At 39.6% G+C, this 22,234-nt stretch overlaps 1 protein-coding gene across 1 annotated transcript in view; it reads right to left on the reverse strand.

Moving 5' to 3' along the window:
- Window positions 1-3,054: 3,054 nt before the first annotated feature.
- Window positions 3,055-22,234, reverse strand: part of LOC134357623 (protein limb expression 1 homolog) — a 55,334-nt gene continuing 36,154 nt past the window's right edge. The window contains exons 3-6 of the mRNA XM_063069244.1: window positions 21,441-21,581; window positions 18,452-18,547; window positions 10,411-10,488; window positions 3,055-8,696 (exon numbers count right to left, since the gene is read on the reverse strand). Coding sequence (XP_062925314.1) covers window positions 8,376-8,696; window positions 10,411-10,488; window positions 18,452-18,547; window positions 21,441-21,581 — 636 coding nt within the window. The 3' untranslated portion in view covers window positions 3,055-8,375. The remainder of the gene's footprint in view (window positions 8,697-10,410; window positions 10,489-18,451; window positions 18,548-21,440; window positions 21,582-22,234) is intronic.

A 22,234-nucleotide genomic window follows, 5' to 3' on the forward strand; every position in this document is an offset into this window, starting at 1 on the left:
TGGGTAAGAAAGGTAAAAGGATGGAGCAGAAGGAATCTGATAGGAGAGGAGAGTGGACCATGGGAGAAAAGGAAATAGGAGGGGCACTATGGGAAGGTGACAATCAGGCGAGAAGTGGGAAGAGGGGAGATGGTGGGGGGAACAAATTTTTTACTGGAAGGAGAAATTGATATTCATGCCATCAGGTGGAGGCTACTCAGATGGAATACAAGCTGTGTCTCCTCCACCCTGAGTCTGGCCTTATCTTGGCATTAGAGAAGGCTATGCACTGACATGTTGGACTAGGAATGGGAATTGGAACTAAAGTGTTTCGCCACTGCGAAGTTCCACTTTTGGCGAATGGAGCAGAGGTGCTGAACAAAGTGGACCCCAAATTATGACCAGTCGCCCCAATGTTGTATTGGGAGCACCCAACACATTAGCTGAGCCCAGCAGATTTGTAGGTGAAATGTTGCCTCACCTGGAAGGTCTGTTTGGGGCCTGAATGGAGCTGAGGGAGGAGGTGAATGGGCAGGTGAAATACTTCAGCTGCTTGCAGGGATGAGTGCCCGGAGGGACAAATGGGCAATGGAGTCACAGAAGGTGCGATCCCTGTGGAAAGTGAAGAAAAAGGAGTGGTAAAGATGGGTTTGGTGGTAGGATCCTTTTGGAGATAGAAGACGTTGTGCAGAATGATGTGTTGGAAATGGAGGCTCATGGGGTGGTAGGTAAGGACAAGAGGAACAATATAATTGTTAAGGCAGCGGGAAGGTGGGGTGAATGAATGTTTGGGAAATGGAGAAGATGTGGGTGAGGGCAATATCTATGGTGGAGGAAAGGAAACCACATTCTTTGAAGAAAGAAAACATCTCTGATCTCCTGGAAGGGAAAGCCTCATCCTGGGAATGGATGCAGTGGAAATGAAGAAACAGCGAAAAGAGAATAGCAATTTTACATGAGACAAGGTGGGAAGAGGTAAAGTGAAGATAGACATCGGAATCAGAAGGTTTGTAAAATATATGAGTCAATAGTTTGTCTCTAGAGATGGAGAAAGGGGAAGGAGATGTTAGAAATGGACCAAGTGAATTTAATGGCAGGGTGAACGTTGGAGGCAAAGTTGAAGGAATTGACAAGCTCAGATTGGAATGAAACAGCATTAATGCAGTCATCAATGTAGCACAGGAAGAGTAGGGGGGCATTACTGGAGAAGGTTTAGAACATGGACTGTTCTACATAGCCAGTAAAAAGCCAGTGCCCATGGCTACCCCTCGACTTTCGAGAAAGTAGGAAGAGCCGAAGGAAATTTTGTTCAGGGTGAGGACCGGTTCTGTCAGGCAGAAAGGTACAGGGAAACTGGTTGGTTCTTTTATTGAGAAAGAAGCGGAGAGCTTTAAGGTCTTCTTGATGGGGGCAATAAACAATTTCAATTCTTTATGATAGCTGTATCCTTCTGAGACCAATGCACAAAATTTATCACAAATGAGAAATAGAAAAGAGACTTTGATAACAATGTGCCTTATAACTACCCTTAAGAACATAGGATAGGAAAACACACAATGTTAAAGTTGTTAAAAGTGACTTGCTAAGCTTATTGTACATGTTTTCCCAGTTAAAACATGGTTAATAAGATTGTGATCATGACAATCTACTACAACTATTAATGGATTATATAGGCTAATGTATTAAATAGAATAATGCCTACTTTGGGTATTAACAAAGATGTTCACTTACACTGAATTTACTGAGCAAGTTTAATATTTTTCTATAGATTTGGAATGCTGTCTTCTTCTTATGCCATGGAGCTGATTACCATCTATGTTTGGTAATTGGCAGGAAAGCCCATATTTTTCTGTTTGTTTCAAGGACTCTGAGCAGTACTCAAATTCCCAATCAATTGCAGTGATATTTTCATCGTCTGGTATGATCATTATGACAAAACCTTTCAATTGTGAAAGAATTTCTTCAGAAACAAAGCAGGTAAGGTAACTAAGAATAAATTAACAAATCTAAGGTATAAACTTGCACAGATATAAATTGGGTTCTGCACTCATTTAGAATAAATGAATGCAAATCAGGGGTTCCTTTAAAATATATATAAGCAAATATGTACAGATACAACTAGATTAAGTAGTATCCCCTTGCTGTAGAGTTACACTATCCCCTTAGATTAGGAAGTCTAACTGGAGAAGGTGAGGCTGAAGTCACTTGTCTAAAATGTACTCGCACACCAGAAAGTTATAAATTTGGTACCTGCTCACTGGTAATCTCTGCCACATCTGCAGGAGAGCATTAACTTTAACTTTGGTCCCCTGAATACACCAGTAAGTATCTGAAACAACCTAGCCACTGCTATTGTGTCTATTTATATGAATATTGAGTGAAAATAGATTTTGTTTGCCTGTAAAATTCTCAGAATCCAATAATCCTCCAAAATGAATGCCACTTGAGCAAACTCCAAAATTCCAAGAATCTGGAGGCTGGTAAGAAGTATTAATTTTCAATTGATCAGAAAGAGGTGGCATGTTTTGGTAAAGAAAATATCATGCCTGCTGGATCTGACTGAATTTGTGAACGGGTGACTTAACAGTACGTAGTTGAGAACGTATTATCTATTGGATAACATACAAAACAGAAAATGACAGAAATACTCAGCAGGGTAGGCCACATCTGTGGGAAGAGAAACTGAGTTAATATTTCTGTTTGAAAGCCTTCATTAGGACTGAGGAGGAGTGGAATTAAAAACCTGTTAAGCTTCCAGGGGTTGTGGATGGTGGGGAGAGAAGGTGCCTCTGATTGGGTAACATGAGATCTATGTCTGTTTTGCTAATATATAAACTTAAAGAAATCTTCAATGATGCCCTGCGTCTGTGATTGTCGACCATTATTAATGGCAATTAAAGTGAAATCAGCTGTTACCCTGATTTGGAAAGTGACAGTGGAAGCAGACAGGATAAGGGGCTAATGGGCAGGTGTTGAAGATGACAGGATATGACTCAAGGTCTCCCAAAATGATCTGCTTTGGACCCTTTTTTTTTATAAGTGCCTACATCATGGGAATGAAAGCCCTGTCTCCGGAAATGCTGATAGTACAGATAGGTGGAATACAGTGTCCGTGAAGCCTTACATTACAAAAAGATGCTAACAGTTTGAGTGAATGGTCAAATTTGTGGCAAATGGGTCTCAAGGTGAAATTTGAGGTTGTCTGCTTTAAGGTAAAGCAGCCTATGTCAGTGTTTTGTCAAAATGTTGAAGAGTTAAATGTGAAGATCCAAAGGGAAGGTGTCTGAGTACATGCACAGCTAATAAATATGAGATTCTGCAGATGTTGGAAATCCAGAACAACACACAAAAGGTTGGAGGAACTTGGCTGGTCAGGCAACATCTATGGAAGTAAACAGTCGATGTTTCAGTCCTGATGAAGCGCCTTGGCCTGATACGTCGACTATTTGTACATACACATCTAAAGTGCCGTCAATGGGTACAGAATGTTATTAAAATAACAAAGAGTATTTTTACCCAGAGGCCAAAAAATTAAAGATTCGCTTTATTAGGGTCTTTGTTAGACCAAATGCCCACAATCCTATAAAATTACAGTAAATCAAAGAACTATAGATGCTGGAGGTCCAAAATAAACATGGAGAATGCTGGAGATGCTCAGGTGGTCAGGCAGCTGTGGAAAGAATTAATGTTTCATAAGAGTGTGCTGCATAACTCCATTAATTGGTGACTGAGCACCAAGGAAGTAACTATGAAAGATGTCAAATAAACTCTCAAACAGTCCAGCCGTTACTCTTTGAGATGGAACCTGTCACCTTAATTTATGTATCATATGCTTAGATGTGACTAGTCTTCACTATCTTTTTCTTGAAAAGTTCAAATCTATAAATAAAAACGTTGTTGTGAAAGGACGATGAGGACATTTCCTGATTTCCAGCATGAAGTATTTTTCTTTTGGAAAAGGAAAATATTGTCCATAAGCCAGACATTGCTTTCAGATAAACTTCAGCTCAGTCAGCTCTACAAAGCCACGCTGGCTGATAATCAAGGACTAGTGTCATTAAGGACGAATGACGTCTGATGGAATAGTCAAACAATAAGCCAATATTACATGATCTTGCAATTATTTTTTATGGACCTGCTCTGCCTCATTGCAGGTGAAGTCAGAAGAAAGCAACTGGGTAGGTTCTGATCATCTGTAGTATTTACTGGAACCCTGATGCAAACGTTTAAACAAAGAAACCTCTGGCTGTGTCCTGCTCCTCCAACCTAAATGACTGAACAACACTTGGAGAAAAGTATTGAGAGAAACAGAAATGCAGAATATGTTCTGTGTGGAGGGTCATGGCCACACATGGCCATTTTTGCTTGAGATAAGGAAAGTCTTTAGACTTGTCCTGCATCGCAATGGAAGAACCAACAGGAAGTCATAATCTGCCTGACTTCATCCACAGCAACCTAACCACTGCGTACATGTCTAACCAAGAGAGTAGGTGTAGAAGTGATCAAAACCAAATGGTGGAGCAGAATTGATGGGAAAAATGGCCCAATTCTGCTCCTATATCTTATAGCCCTATGGTCTTATAACAAAGAACTGCGTTATAGAGTGGGGAAGAAATGGAAGAATTTAGGCTTGTGATTTTGGAACACCATAGCCCCTTGTATTACAAAATCACAGGAGCTGACAGCGGAATGAAAAGAACAGGGGTCAGTCAAGGTTAGGGAGTGTTATTTACTGGGAACTGAGGCATCACAATGGAAAGGATGGTGGCTGAACAAACCAACAGGTGCAGAATTACTTAAACAGGGATTTCCACATTTCTGTTGTGCTCTGTTATTGATTGAACACCCGTTATGCCTCACTATGAAAACCTAGAAGAATAAACCTATCAAAGTAACCCTCACCAAGGTTCTCTGAGATTAATGATACTCAGATGATCCACTATTATTTGAGAAGCATTTGGATAGGTACATGGAGGAGCAGGGTTTAGAGGGATGTGGGCCAAATGCAGGAAATTGGAACTGGCTGGGTAGGCACCATGGTTGGCCTGGACTCTGGGCTGAAGTCCTGTACCCATGCTCTATTACAATACTGTGCAAAAGTGTGTGTGTGTGTGTGTAACTGCATTAGAGAAAACTTGTAAATATATTGATGGCCCAATTGACACATCAAGTGTCTGGCTACCAAAAAGGCAACCTTCATTTATAAACTACCCATATCTTAAGAATGGCAATCGTTCAGTAAATTTGCACAGTATAAACACCTCCTTTCTCCATCACTTGTATCAAGTCGCAGAGACACTGCTCCCCTTTGAAAACAAGTGGGAATCTGATAATCTGATCATTTGAGGCATTAAGGAATAAGTGTTTAAAGCACCGGTTCAGCAGTTTGATACTGGATCACTGGTGAGCTGGGCCACATAGACAGATGTCAGTTGTCAACCGTATTGATGACATGATGGAAAAACAAATACAAAGAAAAAATGAAAACCATCAGTTTCAATTGAAATAACACATCCAGTGAAGCTATGAAGGCATTAATTATATTTGCTGAACATCCAGCTTTTGAAGGGGAGATCATTAGGGTTTGTAATTCCTAGAACATTACGATACAGCTCAGTCAGTGTGGTGTGGGATCTGTCCGATCCGTCCCTTTTAATCACTCAAGGAGCTGCAGAGACCACAGGATGGAGGAGCTGGAAGATAGAGGGCACGGTGTGATGCTGCATAAAGCTCGCATTTGTTCTTCCTTCCTTCAGTCTCACAGCCCCTTCACCAGGAACTGTGCACAGGCGGGTTTTGATCACAGGCTTGCAAAACCAAGAAAGGTAAATGTGCAGAACTTACACGAGTTTCTGAGTTGAGTTCAAAGGTGAACATACAAATCTAAGGGTCTTGTTAACCCTACACTATAGGATATACGCTCAGACAAATGAGGGGATGTAACCTCACAAATACGCTGCAGGATTACCTGACATGATGAAAAACAAGCAAGTAAAATGAAGTGAGGCGTTTTACATCTAATGAAACCCACAACGTATTTTATTGAGCACCAAACCTACACATAAAAACGCACTGAAAAAATCTTCATGTAAAAAAATGTCGTCACATCAGACTAGACTCTTAAAATGAACCCCCAACTCAATGTTGACGGTTGTTAATTATGTGCAATTATCCCGATTACATTACTAGGCCCCCTACACAGCACCAGCCCCCGCCAGAATTCACTAAAACTGGCATGGTGAGCCTGCCTGGAGCTTGGACGAGCTGCCTGGCTCGGGTCCAGTGTTCCATGGGTGGAGGAACCACAGATGTCTCTGGCTCATCCAGAGGTGTGTTGACACATACACAGCCATGCCGTGGCACTAGCGGGCATGGCAGCGGAATAATCCAAATCTTGGAGGGCTGGCTTAAGGCGATCTACCAAAATACGTTCAGGTTTACTCCTCATCTTTTCTCCGTCTTCCAAAACCTGGAACAGGCCATCATAAGGGAGCTGAAAGGGACACTGGGGTGCATCATGGCAGACGAAAGCAAACAAGGCAGAACATAGGTCAACAGGAATTCAAGAGCACTGTAGGTTCTGTACACCATGTTGGGAGGTAGAAATAGCTGAAAAGGAATTGAGTTTACCGAGGAGGGTGGAACGCTGTCGCAAGGCCGACCAGGCGGTCGTGGCATCAGGAATAAAATCACCTGGCACTCGTCCTTCAGAGAAGTCCTCAAGGCAGCCTTTAAGGAGCGGTGAGACTGCTCACGTAGGTCATTGGACTGTGGGTGATACGCTTGTGGTGCCCTAATGTCAGGGTTCTGGGCCATCTGAATTGGATTGGGGACTGCAGTCAGAGGAGATATCAGATGGGGTGCCAAACCGAGTAACCCAGGTGCTGATGACCGCCCAAAATACCCAAGCCACATCTGTGGCCCTCGTCGATGCTTGAGGGATGACCTCTGGCCTCCTGGTAGTACAGTCCGCCATGGTAAGAAGGGGTGTGAAATTGTAGGGGGCGGGGGGATAAAAGGAGGACCAACAAGGTCCACATTGACATGGTCAAACTGTCGCTCAGGGACCTCAAAAGGACCTGAATGTGACAGTTAATTTTTGCCCGTTGGCTGCAGTCCAATAACGCACATCTTTTCTAAGTCCGCGCCAGACAAAATTTAGTGCAATCAGTTCCTGTGAGGCCTTCTGGCCTGGATGCGAGAGGCCATGCATGGAGGCAAAAACAGTCTGTCTCCTGTTTCTAGGGACGATGGGGCGAGGACGACCGGTTGAGACATCACACAGGAGGGAAACCACAACTTCACATCAGCCAACAGCTAGCCCGTGACTGCTGTTCAGTAAGCCTGGACCTGTGGGTCAGTAGCTTGGTCGGCTGCCATGCGGCATAGTCAACCCCCATGTGTACGGCCATGAGAGGCAATCAGCCACAGCATTATTTTTCCCCTGGATATGTTGTATATCGGTTGTGAACTCTGATATGTACTACTGCCCTGAACAAAAACATTGCCTGGTGTCTCAGAGCTGGGTGTGTCTGCACCAGCTACCCCTTCCCATCCCTGCCACTCCTTCTCTGCCACCTGTCTCTCACCCCTCTCGCAGTGACCCACCCTCGCCATTCCCAACATACTTTGCTCCCACCAGATTTACAAACTCGCTCTCCACTCCACATTGACAATACAGCACCTTGCAAAAGCCTCGGACACCCTAATATATATATATGTGCCTAAGACTTTTGCACAGTATTGTATGGTTCAGTTACAACACAATTAATGTAACATTAATCACATATACATTTAGGCATTAACAATTAGACAAATGAGTACACCGTGCTGAATACCAAACCTCAGTGAATTTCTATTTGCAGGTTATTCCTGTGTTTATTATTACACTCTCCTGTGACTTTTCTCTTTGGAGCGTAGAAGGATGAGAGGGGATTTGATAGAGGTCTACAAGATTATGAGAGGCATAGATAGGGTGGATAGCCAGTACCTGTTTCCCAGGGCACGAATAGCAAACACCAGAGAGCATATGTACAAAGTTAAGGGAGGGAAGTTTAGGGGAGAGATTAGGGGTAAGTTTTTTTTTTACATAGAGGGTTGTGGGTGCCTGGAATGACTTGCCAGGGATGGCGTTGGAGGCTAAAACATTAGGAGTATTTAAGAGCCTCTTGGACAGGCACATGGATGAAAGAAAAATAGAGGGTTACGGGGTAGTGTGGGTTTAGTACGTTTTTTTAAGGAATATATAGGTCGGCACAACATCAAGGTACTGCGCTGTAGTTGTCTAGTGACTAGTGTCATATTTCTGCCATGATTCATCCGAGTGGCATCTGCTGATTTTTGTCTTGATGATAGTGAGTTTCAATGTAGAAAATCACATAATCTCTGAATCCTGGCTATAAATTCCTGTACTGCATGAATTGCATTTGGTTGCACAAACCTGACAAATTAAGGTCACATAAAGTCTGTTCACACGTTGGATCACTGTTGAATTTTGACCCGATCTGACTGAGTGAGAGCATCAGAATTTCTTTCCTTTCTTTGTGGAACCGCAGCTCGTGGCCTTTTTCTCTGGCTCTCTCCAGCTCTTTGAGGACGGACTGGAGCTCCTGAGAAATAATTCCTGGTATCTTCTTTTCCCTCAAAATCCAGTCTAGTGCCATTTGACTTCTCAAACAATCATCCAAAGGTTGCTTGGAGTAATAGGAAATTACATCCTGCAGAAAAGAATGGAATGCCCATTAAAAAGGATAGCTTATTCACAATATAACCATGTAATAATTACAGCACGGAAACAGGCCATCTCCGCCCTCCTAATCCGTGCCGAACTCTTACTCTCACCTAGTCCCACCGACCTGCACTCAGCCCATAATACATTACCTACTGTACAAAGCGTACCAGGAATATTTTGATGTTACCTTTTAAATTGATTATAATACATATGAAAATAGTAAAAACTATATTTCACATACATTTATAAAGTAGTGATTCAGAAGCAGGTTTAATATTATGTGAAATTTGTTGTTTTGCAGCAGCAGTGCAAAGATAAGTGTGTTTATCGAAAGGAATGCATAAATCCTGCTTTTGTTGCAATTTGCCAGGATATTCATTCCCAGCAAATGTGCAATGTAGTTGCATCAATACTTTGTAATTTGGTTAAGAAATTGATTCCAATGGAAGCAGAGTACAATGTGCTGGCTTAAATATATGGTGAGCTTTAGAAATGGGCGGACAGATTTCAGAATCAGAACCAGATTTAATATCACTGGCATATGTTATGAAATTTGTTGTTCTGCGGCAGCAGTGTATTGCAATATATAGTTAAAAAAAAGAGCCATAGATTATAATAAGAAATATATTTAAATTAAGTGATTTAATTAGTGAAAAGAGAGCAAAGGAAAAATAGTGAGGTAGTGTATATGGGTTCATTGTCCTTTCAGAAATCTGATGGCGGAGAGGCAAAAGCTGTTCCTGAATTGTTGAGTGTGTGTATTCAAGCTCCTGTACCTCCTCCCTGATGGTAGCAATGAGAAGATGGGATGTGCTGGGTGATGGTGGGCTTTAATGATGGATGCTGCCTTTTTAGAGGCGTTCCCTTTTGAATGCTGGGGAGGCTAGTGCCCATGATGGAGTTGGTTGAGTTTACAACTTTCTGTAGCTTTTTTTGATCCTTTGCAGTGACCCCTCCATACAAGATGGTGAGCCAACCAGTTAGAATGCTCTCCATGGTACATAGCAAGTTTCCTCAAACTCCTAATGAAATATAGTTGCTGTCATGCCTTCTTTGTAAATGCATCAATATATTAGGCACAGGGTAGATCTTCAGAGATGTTGACATCAGGAATTTGAAACTATTTGCTGTTTCCACTGCTGATCCTTAACTGAGGACTAGTGTGTGTTCCCTTCACTTCCCCTTCTTGAAGTCCACAATCAATTTCTTAGTCTTACTGACGTTGAGTGCAAGGTTGTTGGTGTAACACCGCTCAACCTGATGACCTAGTTCGCTCCTCTACACCTCCTCATCACCACCTGAAATTCTGCCTATGATAGTTATATTATCAGCAAATTTGTAGATTGGAATTTGAGCTGTGCCTAGCCACCAGTGGTGGGTGTAGAGGGAGTAGAGCAGTGGGCTAAGTACACATCTCCGAGGTGTGCCAGTGTTGATTGTCAGAGAGGAGATGTTATTTCCGATCGGCATTGACTGTGGTCTCTCGATGAGGAAATCAAGGGTCTAGTTGTAGGGGGAGGTACAGAGCTTATTGATTAGTACTGTGGGTATGATTATGTTAAACGCAGAGTTGTAATCAATAAACAGAGCCAAGTGCAAGTTAATGTTTTAGTTTTGGGATTCAATTTAATTTTTTAAAAACTTCTTTAGCAAAAATCATCCGCTGAACACATCTTTTGCCTTGACAACCACACCATTACCTGTCGGGAACACTTCCTTTCTCTCAGGACTTTCAAGCTCCCATTCCAATGTAGTAGTTGAAAGATGGTCATCAGTTCCTGCAAAACGAGAGGAAGTGAGTGTTCTTTACCTACAAACACAAGCAATGGGACCATGAGTGAGCCAAGCTGACCCTGGAGCCATCTCTAACACTCAGTTGTATAAGGGCTAATATTCTTGCATCACTTCCCCTCCCTATCACCTTGATTACTTCAGTGTCAAAAACCCTATCGACCTCAGCACTGAGACTGAACACATATTCACCTCTGAGGTAGAGAATTCAAAAGATTTGCACCCTGTGAATGAAAGAATAAAGTATTTCATTAGCTTTATCTATAAGTTTTTCTTTAAAGTGTGTCCCTGGCCTCTTAACCTGAAACAAAGTGCCATTATCTCAGATGTATTAGCAGAATAAATTTGATAAATTATAGACTTTCGTAACACAGGTTATTTATTTTGTTTCCACAGGAAATCGTGAGTTTGATCCCCGAGTTATCCCAGTAATATTTGAAGATTCTCGAATAGCAATTGCAAGAGGTTCTAATGCAATATCAAATAATAGGGGACTAAGAGGACAGCCTTGTCGAGTACCACGAAAGAGAGGAAAAAAAGGTGAGTTTAAGGAGTTAGTACGAACCGAGGCTACAGGGGAGTGATATAACAGTTTAATCCAGGATATAAATTTCAAGCTAAAATTAAACATTTCAAGCACCTTAAATAAATAAGGCCATTCTACTCTATCAAAAGCTTTCTCGGCATCTAAAGAAATAACACACTCAGGAACATTTTGTGAGGGAGTATAAACGATATTTAACAATGTACGAATATTATAAAAAGAGTAACGACCTTTAATAAAACCCGTTTGGTCTTCCGAAATAATAGAAGGAAGTACTTTTTCTAGTCTATTTGCTAATAACTTAGAAAAAACTTTAGAATCAACATTTAATAAAGATATTGGTCTATAAGATGCACATTGAGCAGGGTCTTTATCCTTCTTTAGTATTAAAGAAATTGATGCTCTATTAAAAGATTCCGGAAGTTTACCAAGTTTCAAAGAAGCCTCAAAAACCTTATAGAGCCAAGGAATCAATAAAGAAGCAAAACATTTATAAAATTCAACGGTAAACCCATCAGGGCCAGGAGCTTTCCCCAGATTCATAGAAAAAATAACATTCTTAATCTCATCCATTGTAATGGAAGTATCTAATAAAGAAGACATATCCTGTGAAATCTGAGGGAAGTCTAACTTATCTAAAAAATCATTCATATATTTAGAATCTCGAGGAGACTCTGATTGATATAAAGAAGAATAAAAATCACAAAAGGTTTGATTAATCCCCACATGATCCAATATCAATCGATCATTTTGGTTATAAATCTGATTGATTTGAGATTTAACATAATTAGATTTCAATTGATTAGCCAGCAGCTTGCCAATTTTATCACTGTGAACATAAAAATCACTTCTTGTTTTCTTTAATTGGTTTACAATCGAGGACGAGAGTAGTAAACTGTGTTCCATTTGAAGTTCAGTTCTTTGTTTGTATAGCTCCTCAGAAGGAGCCATAACATATTTCTTATCAATTTCTTTAATCTTGTCCACAATTGCCATCTCCTCCTGCTTCTGTTTCTTCCTCAAAGCAACGGAATACGAAATAATCTGACCCCGAATATAGGCTTTAAAAGTGTCCCAAAGAGTGTTAACCGAAATATCTTCTGTATGGTTAATTGTAAAAAAAAGCTCAATCTGTTCATTCATAAAATTAACAAAGTCCGAGTCCTGAAGCAACAGCGAATTAAAACGCCATTGTCTATTGTTTGGTATATTGGCCATAATTTTAATAGAAAGCTTAAGTGGAGCATGATCCGAAATGGTTATAGAATCATAATCACATTTAATCACTGAAGGAATGAGACGAGAATCAATGAAAAAATAATCAATTCTTGAATAGGAATGATGAACATGTGAAAAGAAGGAAAAATCTTTTTCCTGAGGATGCAGAAAACGCCAAATGTCCGTCGACCCAGAATCAGAAAGGAAAAAATTAATCAAATTTGCAGATTTATTAGGTAAAGTCCGTAAAGGAGCCGAACGGTCCAAAGCTGGAGATAAACAGGTATTAAGATCTCCGCCCCAAATCAATGAAAACTCGTTCAAATTCGGAAACTGATCAAACAATGATTTATAAAATTCCGGACAATCCATATTAGGAGCATAAACATTAACCAAAACTACTTTTTTATTAAATAGTAAACCACTAACCAGTAAAAATCTACCATTCGGATCAGAGATAATATCCTGTTGTATAAAAGTAACTGAGAAGTCTATAAAAATAGAGACGCCTCGAATCTTAGCATTGGAGTTCGAATGAAATTGTTGTCCCTTCCAGAATTTGAAAAAACGTAGTCTGTCCCCCCTCCGTACATGGGTCTCTTGTAAAAATAAAATTTGTGCTTTAAGTCTCCGGAACACTTTAAAAACTTTTTTCCTTTTAATAGGATGATTAAGACCATTAGTATTCCAGGAGACAAAATTAATAATAGACTCCATAAATCCTAAAGTCAACCCATAACAAGGAGGATTGACAATAGGCGCGACCCACAAACCCGGAGAGGAAACAGAACATACAAAAGATACCGGGGAAAAGGACGCAACCAATACTTCAATAATGTATATAGCCCAAAGAGAAACAAACTAAAACGTGAAGCCCCTCCCACCACCCCCCACCCCAAGACCCCAAGGCGAAATCTAAAGCAGACCCGCCAGAAAGAAGCAAGCGCTAAAACTACCCCCATGACTTCCGGTATACGCTCCCTAAAAAAAAGGTATAAATATGAAAAGGGTCAGCTAATTGTAAAACAGTAAAAAAATAAGTAAAAAAAAGTTAGCTCAATTAAAATACACACAGAACAGAACAAAAGCCGGAAAGTATATATTAAAAAAAAACCACAATAAACCTCAAACTCATGAATAGACACAGCAACAAAAAAAAATAGGATTATTAACATAAAATGATTATAAAAAGCAAAACAGAATAAAATTTAAAAAAAACTACAAAATTTAAGGCCGCACAGGAAATACGTAAGATGACAAAAGGGAAGTAACCACTCAGAATCCCCTGGGAAAAGAAAGAAATGACGCAGTTAAAAAGAAAGTTTAGCAGCCATATTAAGAAATCGAAAGTAAACTTTTCTGCCCAAATAGGGCACAGAAAAGTTAAAACCAACCAATTCACAGCCTCCGATCAACGGAGAAAATTTAAAAAAAGGCAATTAAGATGTTGAAGATGAAAGTTGATCCAGATAACTCTGGGCATCCGATGGAGAATCAAAAAAACGAAGGGCTCCATCTAACATGCGAATCCTTAGACGTGCAGGGTACAGCAGCGCTGGTCTTAAATCCATCTTATAGAATTCCGACATCACGGATCTGTAACGGACCCGTTGGTCCCAGATTGGTTTACTGAAATCTTCCACGAATCGGAACTTAAGATCCGAAAAATCAATGAAACCTTTAGATCGAGCGAATCGAAACAGTCTCTCCTTGTCTTGAAAGTAATGAAAACGTAAGATAACATGCCTCGGTCTATCTGACCTAGACGAGTATGATGGGATTCTGTGAACACGATCCAGTAGCGGTGGTTGGTCAGGAAATACAGTAGGGAATGCATCTTTTAAAAGTTGGGAGAAATATTTCATAGGGTTGTTAGCTTCCACGGCTTCCCTGACGCCAATCATTCGTAAATTCTGCCGTCGCATTCTAGATTCCAAGTCAGAGTTTTTAAAAGTCAAAAAGTCAAGTTTCTTCTTCATTACATTAATTGTTTCTTCGACTTTCCCCATCTTAAGCTCACTTTGTTGCGCGGATTTTTGAAGATCAGATATAGCCGACTGATGTTCCGCAATACATGTTTGCATCTTATCAATTAAATCGGCAATTTTCTGGAACTTAGTTGAGATTTCCGTATGAATCAGGTCTTTAACAAAGCCCATAATTTCTGTACGAATCATCTCCCTAACAGAGGTTGAAATTTCCCTCTGAATTAACTCCGATATCGCTTTCAAAGTCACCGGTGATTCAGTCGGAGGGAGATCCGTAGCTTTCGGTTTAACCGGAGGTTTACCATCCTTGCCGTCTTTCCCGTTCTTAGACATAGCCGATCTCAGTATCATCCAATTGTCAGAGAATTCAGTTTAATTCAAAGTATTGTAAAAATTGATGCCTTAATAGTTAATTAAAGTATAGCTGACCATAGAGAGAAAAAACTCAGAGGTAATGGAGCGAGTCAAGAACGCGACTTCACTCCATGAGCGCTACCGGAAGTCTTACTTTTTGGATGATTTCGGATGATTTACTTTTATATATTTCTAATCCTGAGAGATCCATTCCTGCTGTTTTAGAGTTATTAGCACAATTTGGTCTTTTCTCAGGTTATAAATTAAATCTTAGTAAGAGTGAACTTTTTCCGATTAATAAACATCTTCCCTTATATTATAAATTTCCATTTAAATTGATTAATAATTACTTTTCATATCTTGGGATTAAAATTACTTGTAAACATAAAGATTTATTTAAGACTAACTTTTTACCATTAATAGACCATATTACTCAACTTTCATCTAAATGGTTTCCCTTATATTTAACTTTGATTGGTCGTATTAATGCAGTTAAGATGTTTTTTTTGCCAAAATTTTTATATGTGTTTCAGGCATTACCAATTTTCGTTCCTAAATCTTTTTTTGATAAAGTTGACTCTAAAATTTCTTCATTTATTTGGCAGAATAAGAATCCGAGACTGGGTAAAATACATTTACAGAAAGCTAAGAGAGATGGAGGTTTAGCATTACCTAACTTTAGATTTTATTATTGGGCTATTAATATTCGACATATGAAATTTTGGTTACTTGACCGGGACATACTATCTATTCCTAAATGGGTAGCATTGGAATTACAATCTGTTCAGGGTTATACACTTGGTTCTATTTTAGGTTCCTCTCTTCCTTTTGATTCGAAACGCCTTAAGCAGGTCTCTAACCCGATAGTTAAATATGCTTTGCGCATTTGGTTTCAATTCAGAAAATTTTTTGATCTTAATCAATTCGGGTTAGCGATTCCTATTTTAGGCAACATATTTTTTCCTCCCTCTTTTACGGATCGCGCTTTTCAAACTTGGAAGACTAAGGGTATTTTACGGTTTTTGGATTTATTTTTAGATGGTTCCCTTATGTCTTTTGAACAATTATCTAATAAATATAACTTATCAAGAATACATTTTTTTAGATATTTACAAGTTAGAAATTTCCTAAGTACTATACTTTCTTCCTTTCCAATGCTTCCTCCTATATATATTTTAGATTCGATAATTAACCTTAATCCATGTCAGAAAGGTGCATCGGCTATGATTTATAATATTATTATGAAACTTAGGAAAGCTCCATTTGATAAGATTAGGGTAGATTGGGAACAGGAATTGGGGCTTACCATTTCTGTGGATGATTGGGGGCAGATTTTACAATTAGTTAATACTTCCTCTATTTGTGCTAAACATTCCCTAATTCAATTTAAAGTGGTTCATAGAGCACATATGTCCAAAGATAAGTTAGCGCGTTTTTACTCGCATATTAATCCTTTCTGTGATAGATGTTCGGGGCAGATAGCCTCTTTAACTCATATGTTTTGGTCTTGCCCTACTTTGGAAACTTTTTGGAGAGATATTTTCAATATTATTTCTAAGGTATTAAATATAGATATCTCTCCTCACCCTATTACTGCTATCTTTGGACTACCTAAAATTTCTAGTAATCTTTCCCCTTCAGCCCGTAGAATGATTGCATTTCTTACTTTAATGGCGAAAAGATGTATTTTACAACATTGGAAAGAGCTTAATGCTCCAACTACCTTTTTTTGGTTTTCTCAGACGATTTTATGTTTGAATCTGGAGAAAATTAGAAGTAACCTTTATGATTCTTCATTTAAATTTGAACAGATTTGGGGACCTTTTATTCGATATTTTCATTTAATGTAATATTTACCCTTCTTGTTTTTTTTTCACTGTTTTAATGGAGGTCGGGATTGAGGACGTGATTTTAAGTTTAACTCTGTTTGGTTTCAAGTTAGCCCATTGCTTTGCTTTGCTTTTAGGTAGTTGCACGGTGGGTTTTTTTTGGGGGGTTTTTTTTTTCTTTTTTTTCCATTGATATATATAAAATCTAGTATACTATTATGTTATCTTGGTTTCTTATGCTTAAATTACATTGTTTGTAGTATTTTCTTTTTGGTATTGTTATCTTTTGGAATTTTATTGTACTTTAACATTGTATTAATGTTTATATGGCTTACCTTTTTTGTATACTTACTCAATAAAAAGATTTAAAAAGAAAGGAAATCGTGAGTTTGTAATAATGAGAAGCAAGTGCTCTCAAATAGAGGAAACACTCAGCAAGCATTTAATTAGGTACACCTGCACACCTGCTCATTAATGCAAATATCTAATCAGCCAATCATGTGATAGCAACTCAATACATGAAAGCATGTAGACATGGTCATGATGTTCAGTTGTTGTTTAGACCAAACATAAGAATGGGAAAGAAACAAGATCTAAGTGACTTTGACTGTGGAATGATTGTTGGTGCCAGATGGAGTGGTTTGAGTATTCCAGAAATTGCTGATTTCCTGGGATTTACTCACACAACAGTCTCTAGAATTTACAGAGAATAGTGTGGGGAATTAAAAAAAAACATCCAGTGAGCGGCAGTTCAGTGGGTGAAAATACCTTGTTAATGAGAGAAGGAGAATGGCCAGACTGGTTCAAGTTGACAGGAAGGTGTCAGTAACTCAAATAATCTTACATTACCACAGTGGTGTGCAGAAGAACATTGCAGAATGCACAACACATCAAACCTTTAGGTGGATGGGGTACAGCAGCAAAAGACCACAAACGTACACTCAGTGGTCACTTTATTAGGAACAGGAGTACTTAATACAGTGGCCATTGAGTGTACTGTGTAAGACAATCATTTTAGTTAGAATGCACTAATTTAATCAACATATTCTTCCAATATTACACAAACTAGTATAAAATAATGAAAAGAGTAATTTCAGTAAATAGTTCTTCACATTGGCTCCAACAATTAAGACACAAGAGATTCTGCAGATGCTGGAAATCTGGAGCAACACAACACAAAGTGCTGGAGGAACTCAGCAGGTCAGGCAGCATCCATGGAAGGAACAACTGTCGAAGAACATACCCTAATGTACCTACCTCTATCACCACCTCAGAAGTGCCTTCCATACACTTACCACTCCGTGTGAAACGCCGACCACTTCAAACCGCTATACTTTCCTCCAATCACCTAAAAGTATGTTCTCTCATATTGCAAAAGTTACTTTCCCCAAGCAGTAAGGCTGATCAACACCTCCACAAACTATCCCGCCCATCCACACTCCCCAGCACCACTATTTCTGTTCGAGTCCCCTTATGTACAGGCACTCCTGTGCCCAGTGTCACTTTATGGACATACAGTCAATCTATGTACAGAAGAAGCTAGCTTATTATGTATTTGCATGTTTTGTGTTTTTTTTAATTATTATGTTCTTTCTCTTAGTGTGTTTTTTTTTTGTGCTGCATCGGATCCAGAGTAACATTTATGTTGTTCTCTTTCATACTTGTATGGTCTTGAATTTTGAATGTCCATTAATGCCTCGTATCATCTTGTACATCTCTATCAAGCCACCTTTCATCATCCTTCACTGCAAAGAGAAAAGCCCCAGCTCACTCAACCTGTCTTCATAAGGCACAAGAGATTTTGCAGGTGCTGGAAATGCAGATCAGTGCACAGAAAATGCGACACATCAGGCAGCATCAATGGCAGGAGTTCCCAAGCTTTCGTATGCCATGGACCAATACCATTAAGCAAGGGGTCTGTGGACCCAAGGTTGGGAACCCCTGATCTATGGACAGGAATAAACAGTCAACGTTTCGGGCTGAGACTCTTCATCAAGATGTATGATGATCAAGTTACCTGAAATTCCAACATAGATTTTCCTTCATTTGCCTGCAGCATGTGGTAGTAGGTCCCAATGCTTGTGTTTGGATCCATGGCATCCTCTGAACTGCCCTTATAAAAATGGAATATAAAAAGTCTTGTAAAATTGCTTTTGATTTCCACTTCATCAATCTATCATACAACCTGGATCTCTAAGATATTTCAATAAATACTTCTGAATGAAAAAAGTAAGAAAATTTAAAAGCAAAGATGTAATGTGGATGCTTCATTCGGCATTGGTCAGGTGACTCTTCAGGTATTGTGAGGAGTTTTGGGCCCCTTTAGGATGTCATTGGAGAGGGTCCAGAGGAGGTTCTCAAATGATCCTCAGAATGAAAGGGTTAATGTATGGGATGCTTTTGATGGCTCTGGGCTTGTATTTGCTGGAGCTTAGAAGAGTTAGGGTTGGGAATCTCATTGAAACCTGTCAATATTGAAAGACTTAGATAGAATGGATGTTGGGAAAATGTTTCCTATAGTGGGTGAGCCTAGAACCAGAGAGCACAGCCTATATCTGCTTATTTATTTAATTGATTATTCATTTATTTGTCTGTCTATCTATTTATTTATTCATATTTGCACAGTTTGTCTTCTTTTGCATGTTGGTTGTTTGTCACTCTTGTTCTTCATTAATTCTATTGTATTTCTATGTTTTACTGTGAATGCCCACAAAAAAATAAATCTCAAGTTAGAATGTGGTGACAAGTATGTACTTCAATAATAAATATACTTTGAACTCTGATAAGCACCATTTGGCTTAGAGAAATAGTGTAAACGTTACCTGAAACATCATGTTGTCAAGGTGTTAGAGACTGCAGTAGGGAGGAGATGATGTGGTCAGTGAAGTTATCCATCACTAGCTCATTGGCAGAATGACCTCAGAGACACATATATCAATAAGCTTGAAAGAACACAGAGAACATTTACAAGGATGTGGCCGGGACATCGGGACCCGAGTTACAGGGGAAGGTTAATACGATTGGACTTTATTCACTGGCGCATAGGGCGTTTAGGGGAAATCCTATAGATGTACAGTATATAAAATTACGAGAGGTGTGGATAGTGTGAGACTAGAACTAGAGGTCATAGATTTGGGTGAAAGGTGAAATTATTAAGGGGAACTGTTTCACTCAGAGGGTGTTGCAAGTGTGGAACGTGCTGCTGGTGGAAATTTTAGATGCGAGTTCAGTTGTAACAGTTGAGAGAAGTTTGATAGATACATGCATGGGAGAAGTATGGAGGGCTGTGGTGAGGTACAGATACAAATGGGACTGGGCAGAGATCAGGCTGATCTGGACGAGATGGGTTGAAGGGCCTGTTTCTGTGCTGTAATTATGATGTAATTAGGTGTTATACACAACTAAGCTGAAATATGATGGGTGGTGTTTTTTGGAGATTAAAACATCAGATATTATTATAAATTATTGTAATTTTTCAACTGAAATAAAATAGATTGCCACAGATTGTCTAGCCTGCCATCATTTATTAAATCCCTGAGCCGGTCTCTTGTACACCTGCAGGAGTTTAATCCCCATCCATTGAAAATATAGGTTGTCAGAGTGGAGATATTGTAAATGTGATGGTATCAATGTGTCTTCTAACCATGCAACTTATTTCCATAACTGCATGCAAATATGCTGCTCTAATTTGTACATATCTAATATTTCTGTGTAGTTACTGATCTTTCTTGGTTATGTAGTAAAGCAGCACGTTCTGTGGAGGAGGAGGAAATCACAGAAGGAAGAGTCCGGATTTCCACATTAAAGCAAAGATAAAGGAAAATCTGAACATTGCTGTTGATTTCAGTTTAGTGATATTCCTCATAACTGCAAGATCTGGGCCATGTTTCTAGCAGTGTTACTGCTTCGTGGCTAAGTGTGCAGCTGGTACAAAGTTCAAGGTTCAAAGTAAATTCATTATCGAAGTACATACAGCATCTCTCAGCACGTGCTTCCCAGATATTCATTTTCTCGCAGGCATTCACAGCAGATAAAAATAAATGCAATAGAATCAATGAAAAACTACACACAAAGTCGATCAAATAACCAATGTGCAAAAGAATACAAACTGTGCAAATACAACAACAATAATAAATAAATAAATAACATTGGGAACGTGAATTGTACAGTCCTTGAAATTGAGTTCATAGTTGAGATGGGTGAAGTTATTCACGCTGGTTCAGGAGCCTGAAGGATAATAACTGTTCCTGAACCTGGTGCTGTCGGGCCTAAGAATCCTGTACCTCCTTCCCAATGGCAGCAGCAAGAAGAGACCATGGCCTGGATAGCATGGATCCTTGACGACAGATGCTGCTGTCCTGTGGTAACGCTCCTTGTGCGTGGGCTCAATGGTAGGGGGGTTCTCCTGTGATGGACTGGGCTGTATCCACTACATGCTGTGGGCTTTCCTGTTCAAGGGTATTGGTGTTTCCATCACAGGCCATGATGCAACCAGTCAGGATACTTTCCATTCTGCATGTGTAGAAGTTTGTCAAAGTTTAGCATGACTTGCTGAATCTGTGCAAACTTCTAAGAAAGTAGAGGTGCTGTCATGCCTTCTTTGTGATGACATTCGTATGTTGGTCCCAATGCATATCCTCTGAATTGATAATACCAAGGAATTTAAAGTTACTGACCCTCTCCAACTCCAATATCCTGATTAGGACTGGCTCGTGGACCTCCAACTTCCCCGGAAGATAAGTGGAGGAGCAGGCAGTGTTGAAAAACAAGGTGTCTGCAGAAGGACTTGGACATATTTGGAGAATAGGAAAAGAAGAGGCAGATGGAATATAATATAGGGAAATGTTTGGTCATGCACACTGGTAAAGGGAGTAAAGGTGTCGACTTTTTTGTTACAGTGATTGATTCCAGACCCTCAGTATAAGGCTGCCTCGTGAGATGTCAGTTTTGTAAGTGAACATTGCTAACCAAAGACAAATCAGACCAATAGAGTTTATGGTACTTACACAGACTGACGCAATTGCTTCCTCCATACTTTCCCTGATAAATTCCACTGTGATCATACGAGACGGCTGTTCGTTGAAGACGGAGTTCATTAGGGCCACTCTGGCTGCATCTCGTCTTGCATCAGCTTTGGTTGAACAGTACTAAACAGAAAAATAGTAACAAAGTTTACAGAACTCAGAGAATACTGGGCAATACATACAGAACTCAGCAGGTCAGCAAGCATCTATAGCGGGGAATAAGAAGTTGATGAACAGTCTCAGCCCACAGATTTTTTTTAAATCCAGGATTTTTTTTAATAAGACCGTAAGACATAGGAGCAGAATTATACCATTTGGCCCATCGGATCTGTTCTGCCATTTGACCATGACTGATCCATTTCCCTATCAACCCCGTTCTCCTGAATTCTCCCCGTAGCCTTCACACCCTGACTTATCAAGAATCTATCTTTGTATTGTCCGCAAGCTTGGCCACAAAGCTATCAATTCTGTTATCTAAGTCATTGACATATAACGTAAAAAGAATCTGTTCCAACACTGACCCCTGCGGAGCACCACTAGTCACCAGAAGCTAGTCAGAAAAGGCTCCCGTTAATCCTGTTCTTCACCTTCTGGCAATCAGCCACTGCTCTATCCATGTTAGTATCTTTCCTGCAATACCATGACCTCCTATCTTCCTAAGCAGCTTTGTGTGAAAGACCTTCTGAAAATCCAAGTACACAACATTCATTGATTCTTTTTTGTCTATCCTTGTTATTTCTTGAAAGATTTCCAGCAGATTTATCAGGCAAGATTTT

This window comes from Mobula hypostoma, chromosome 16, assembly GCF_963921235.1.
Source record: "Mobula hypostoma chromosome 16, sMobHyp1.1, whole genome shotgun sequence".
NCBI lineage: Eukaryota > Metazoa > Chordata > Chondrichthyes > Myliobatiformes > Myliobatidae > Mobula > Mobula hypostoma.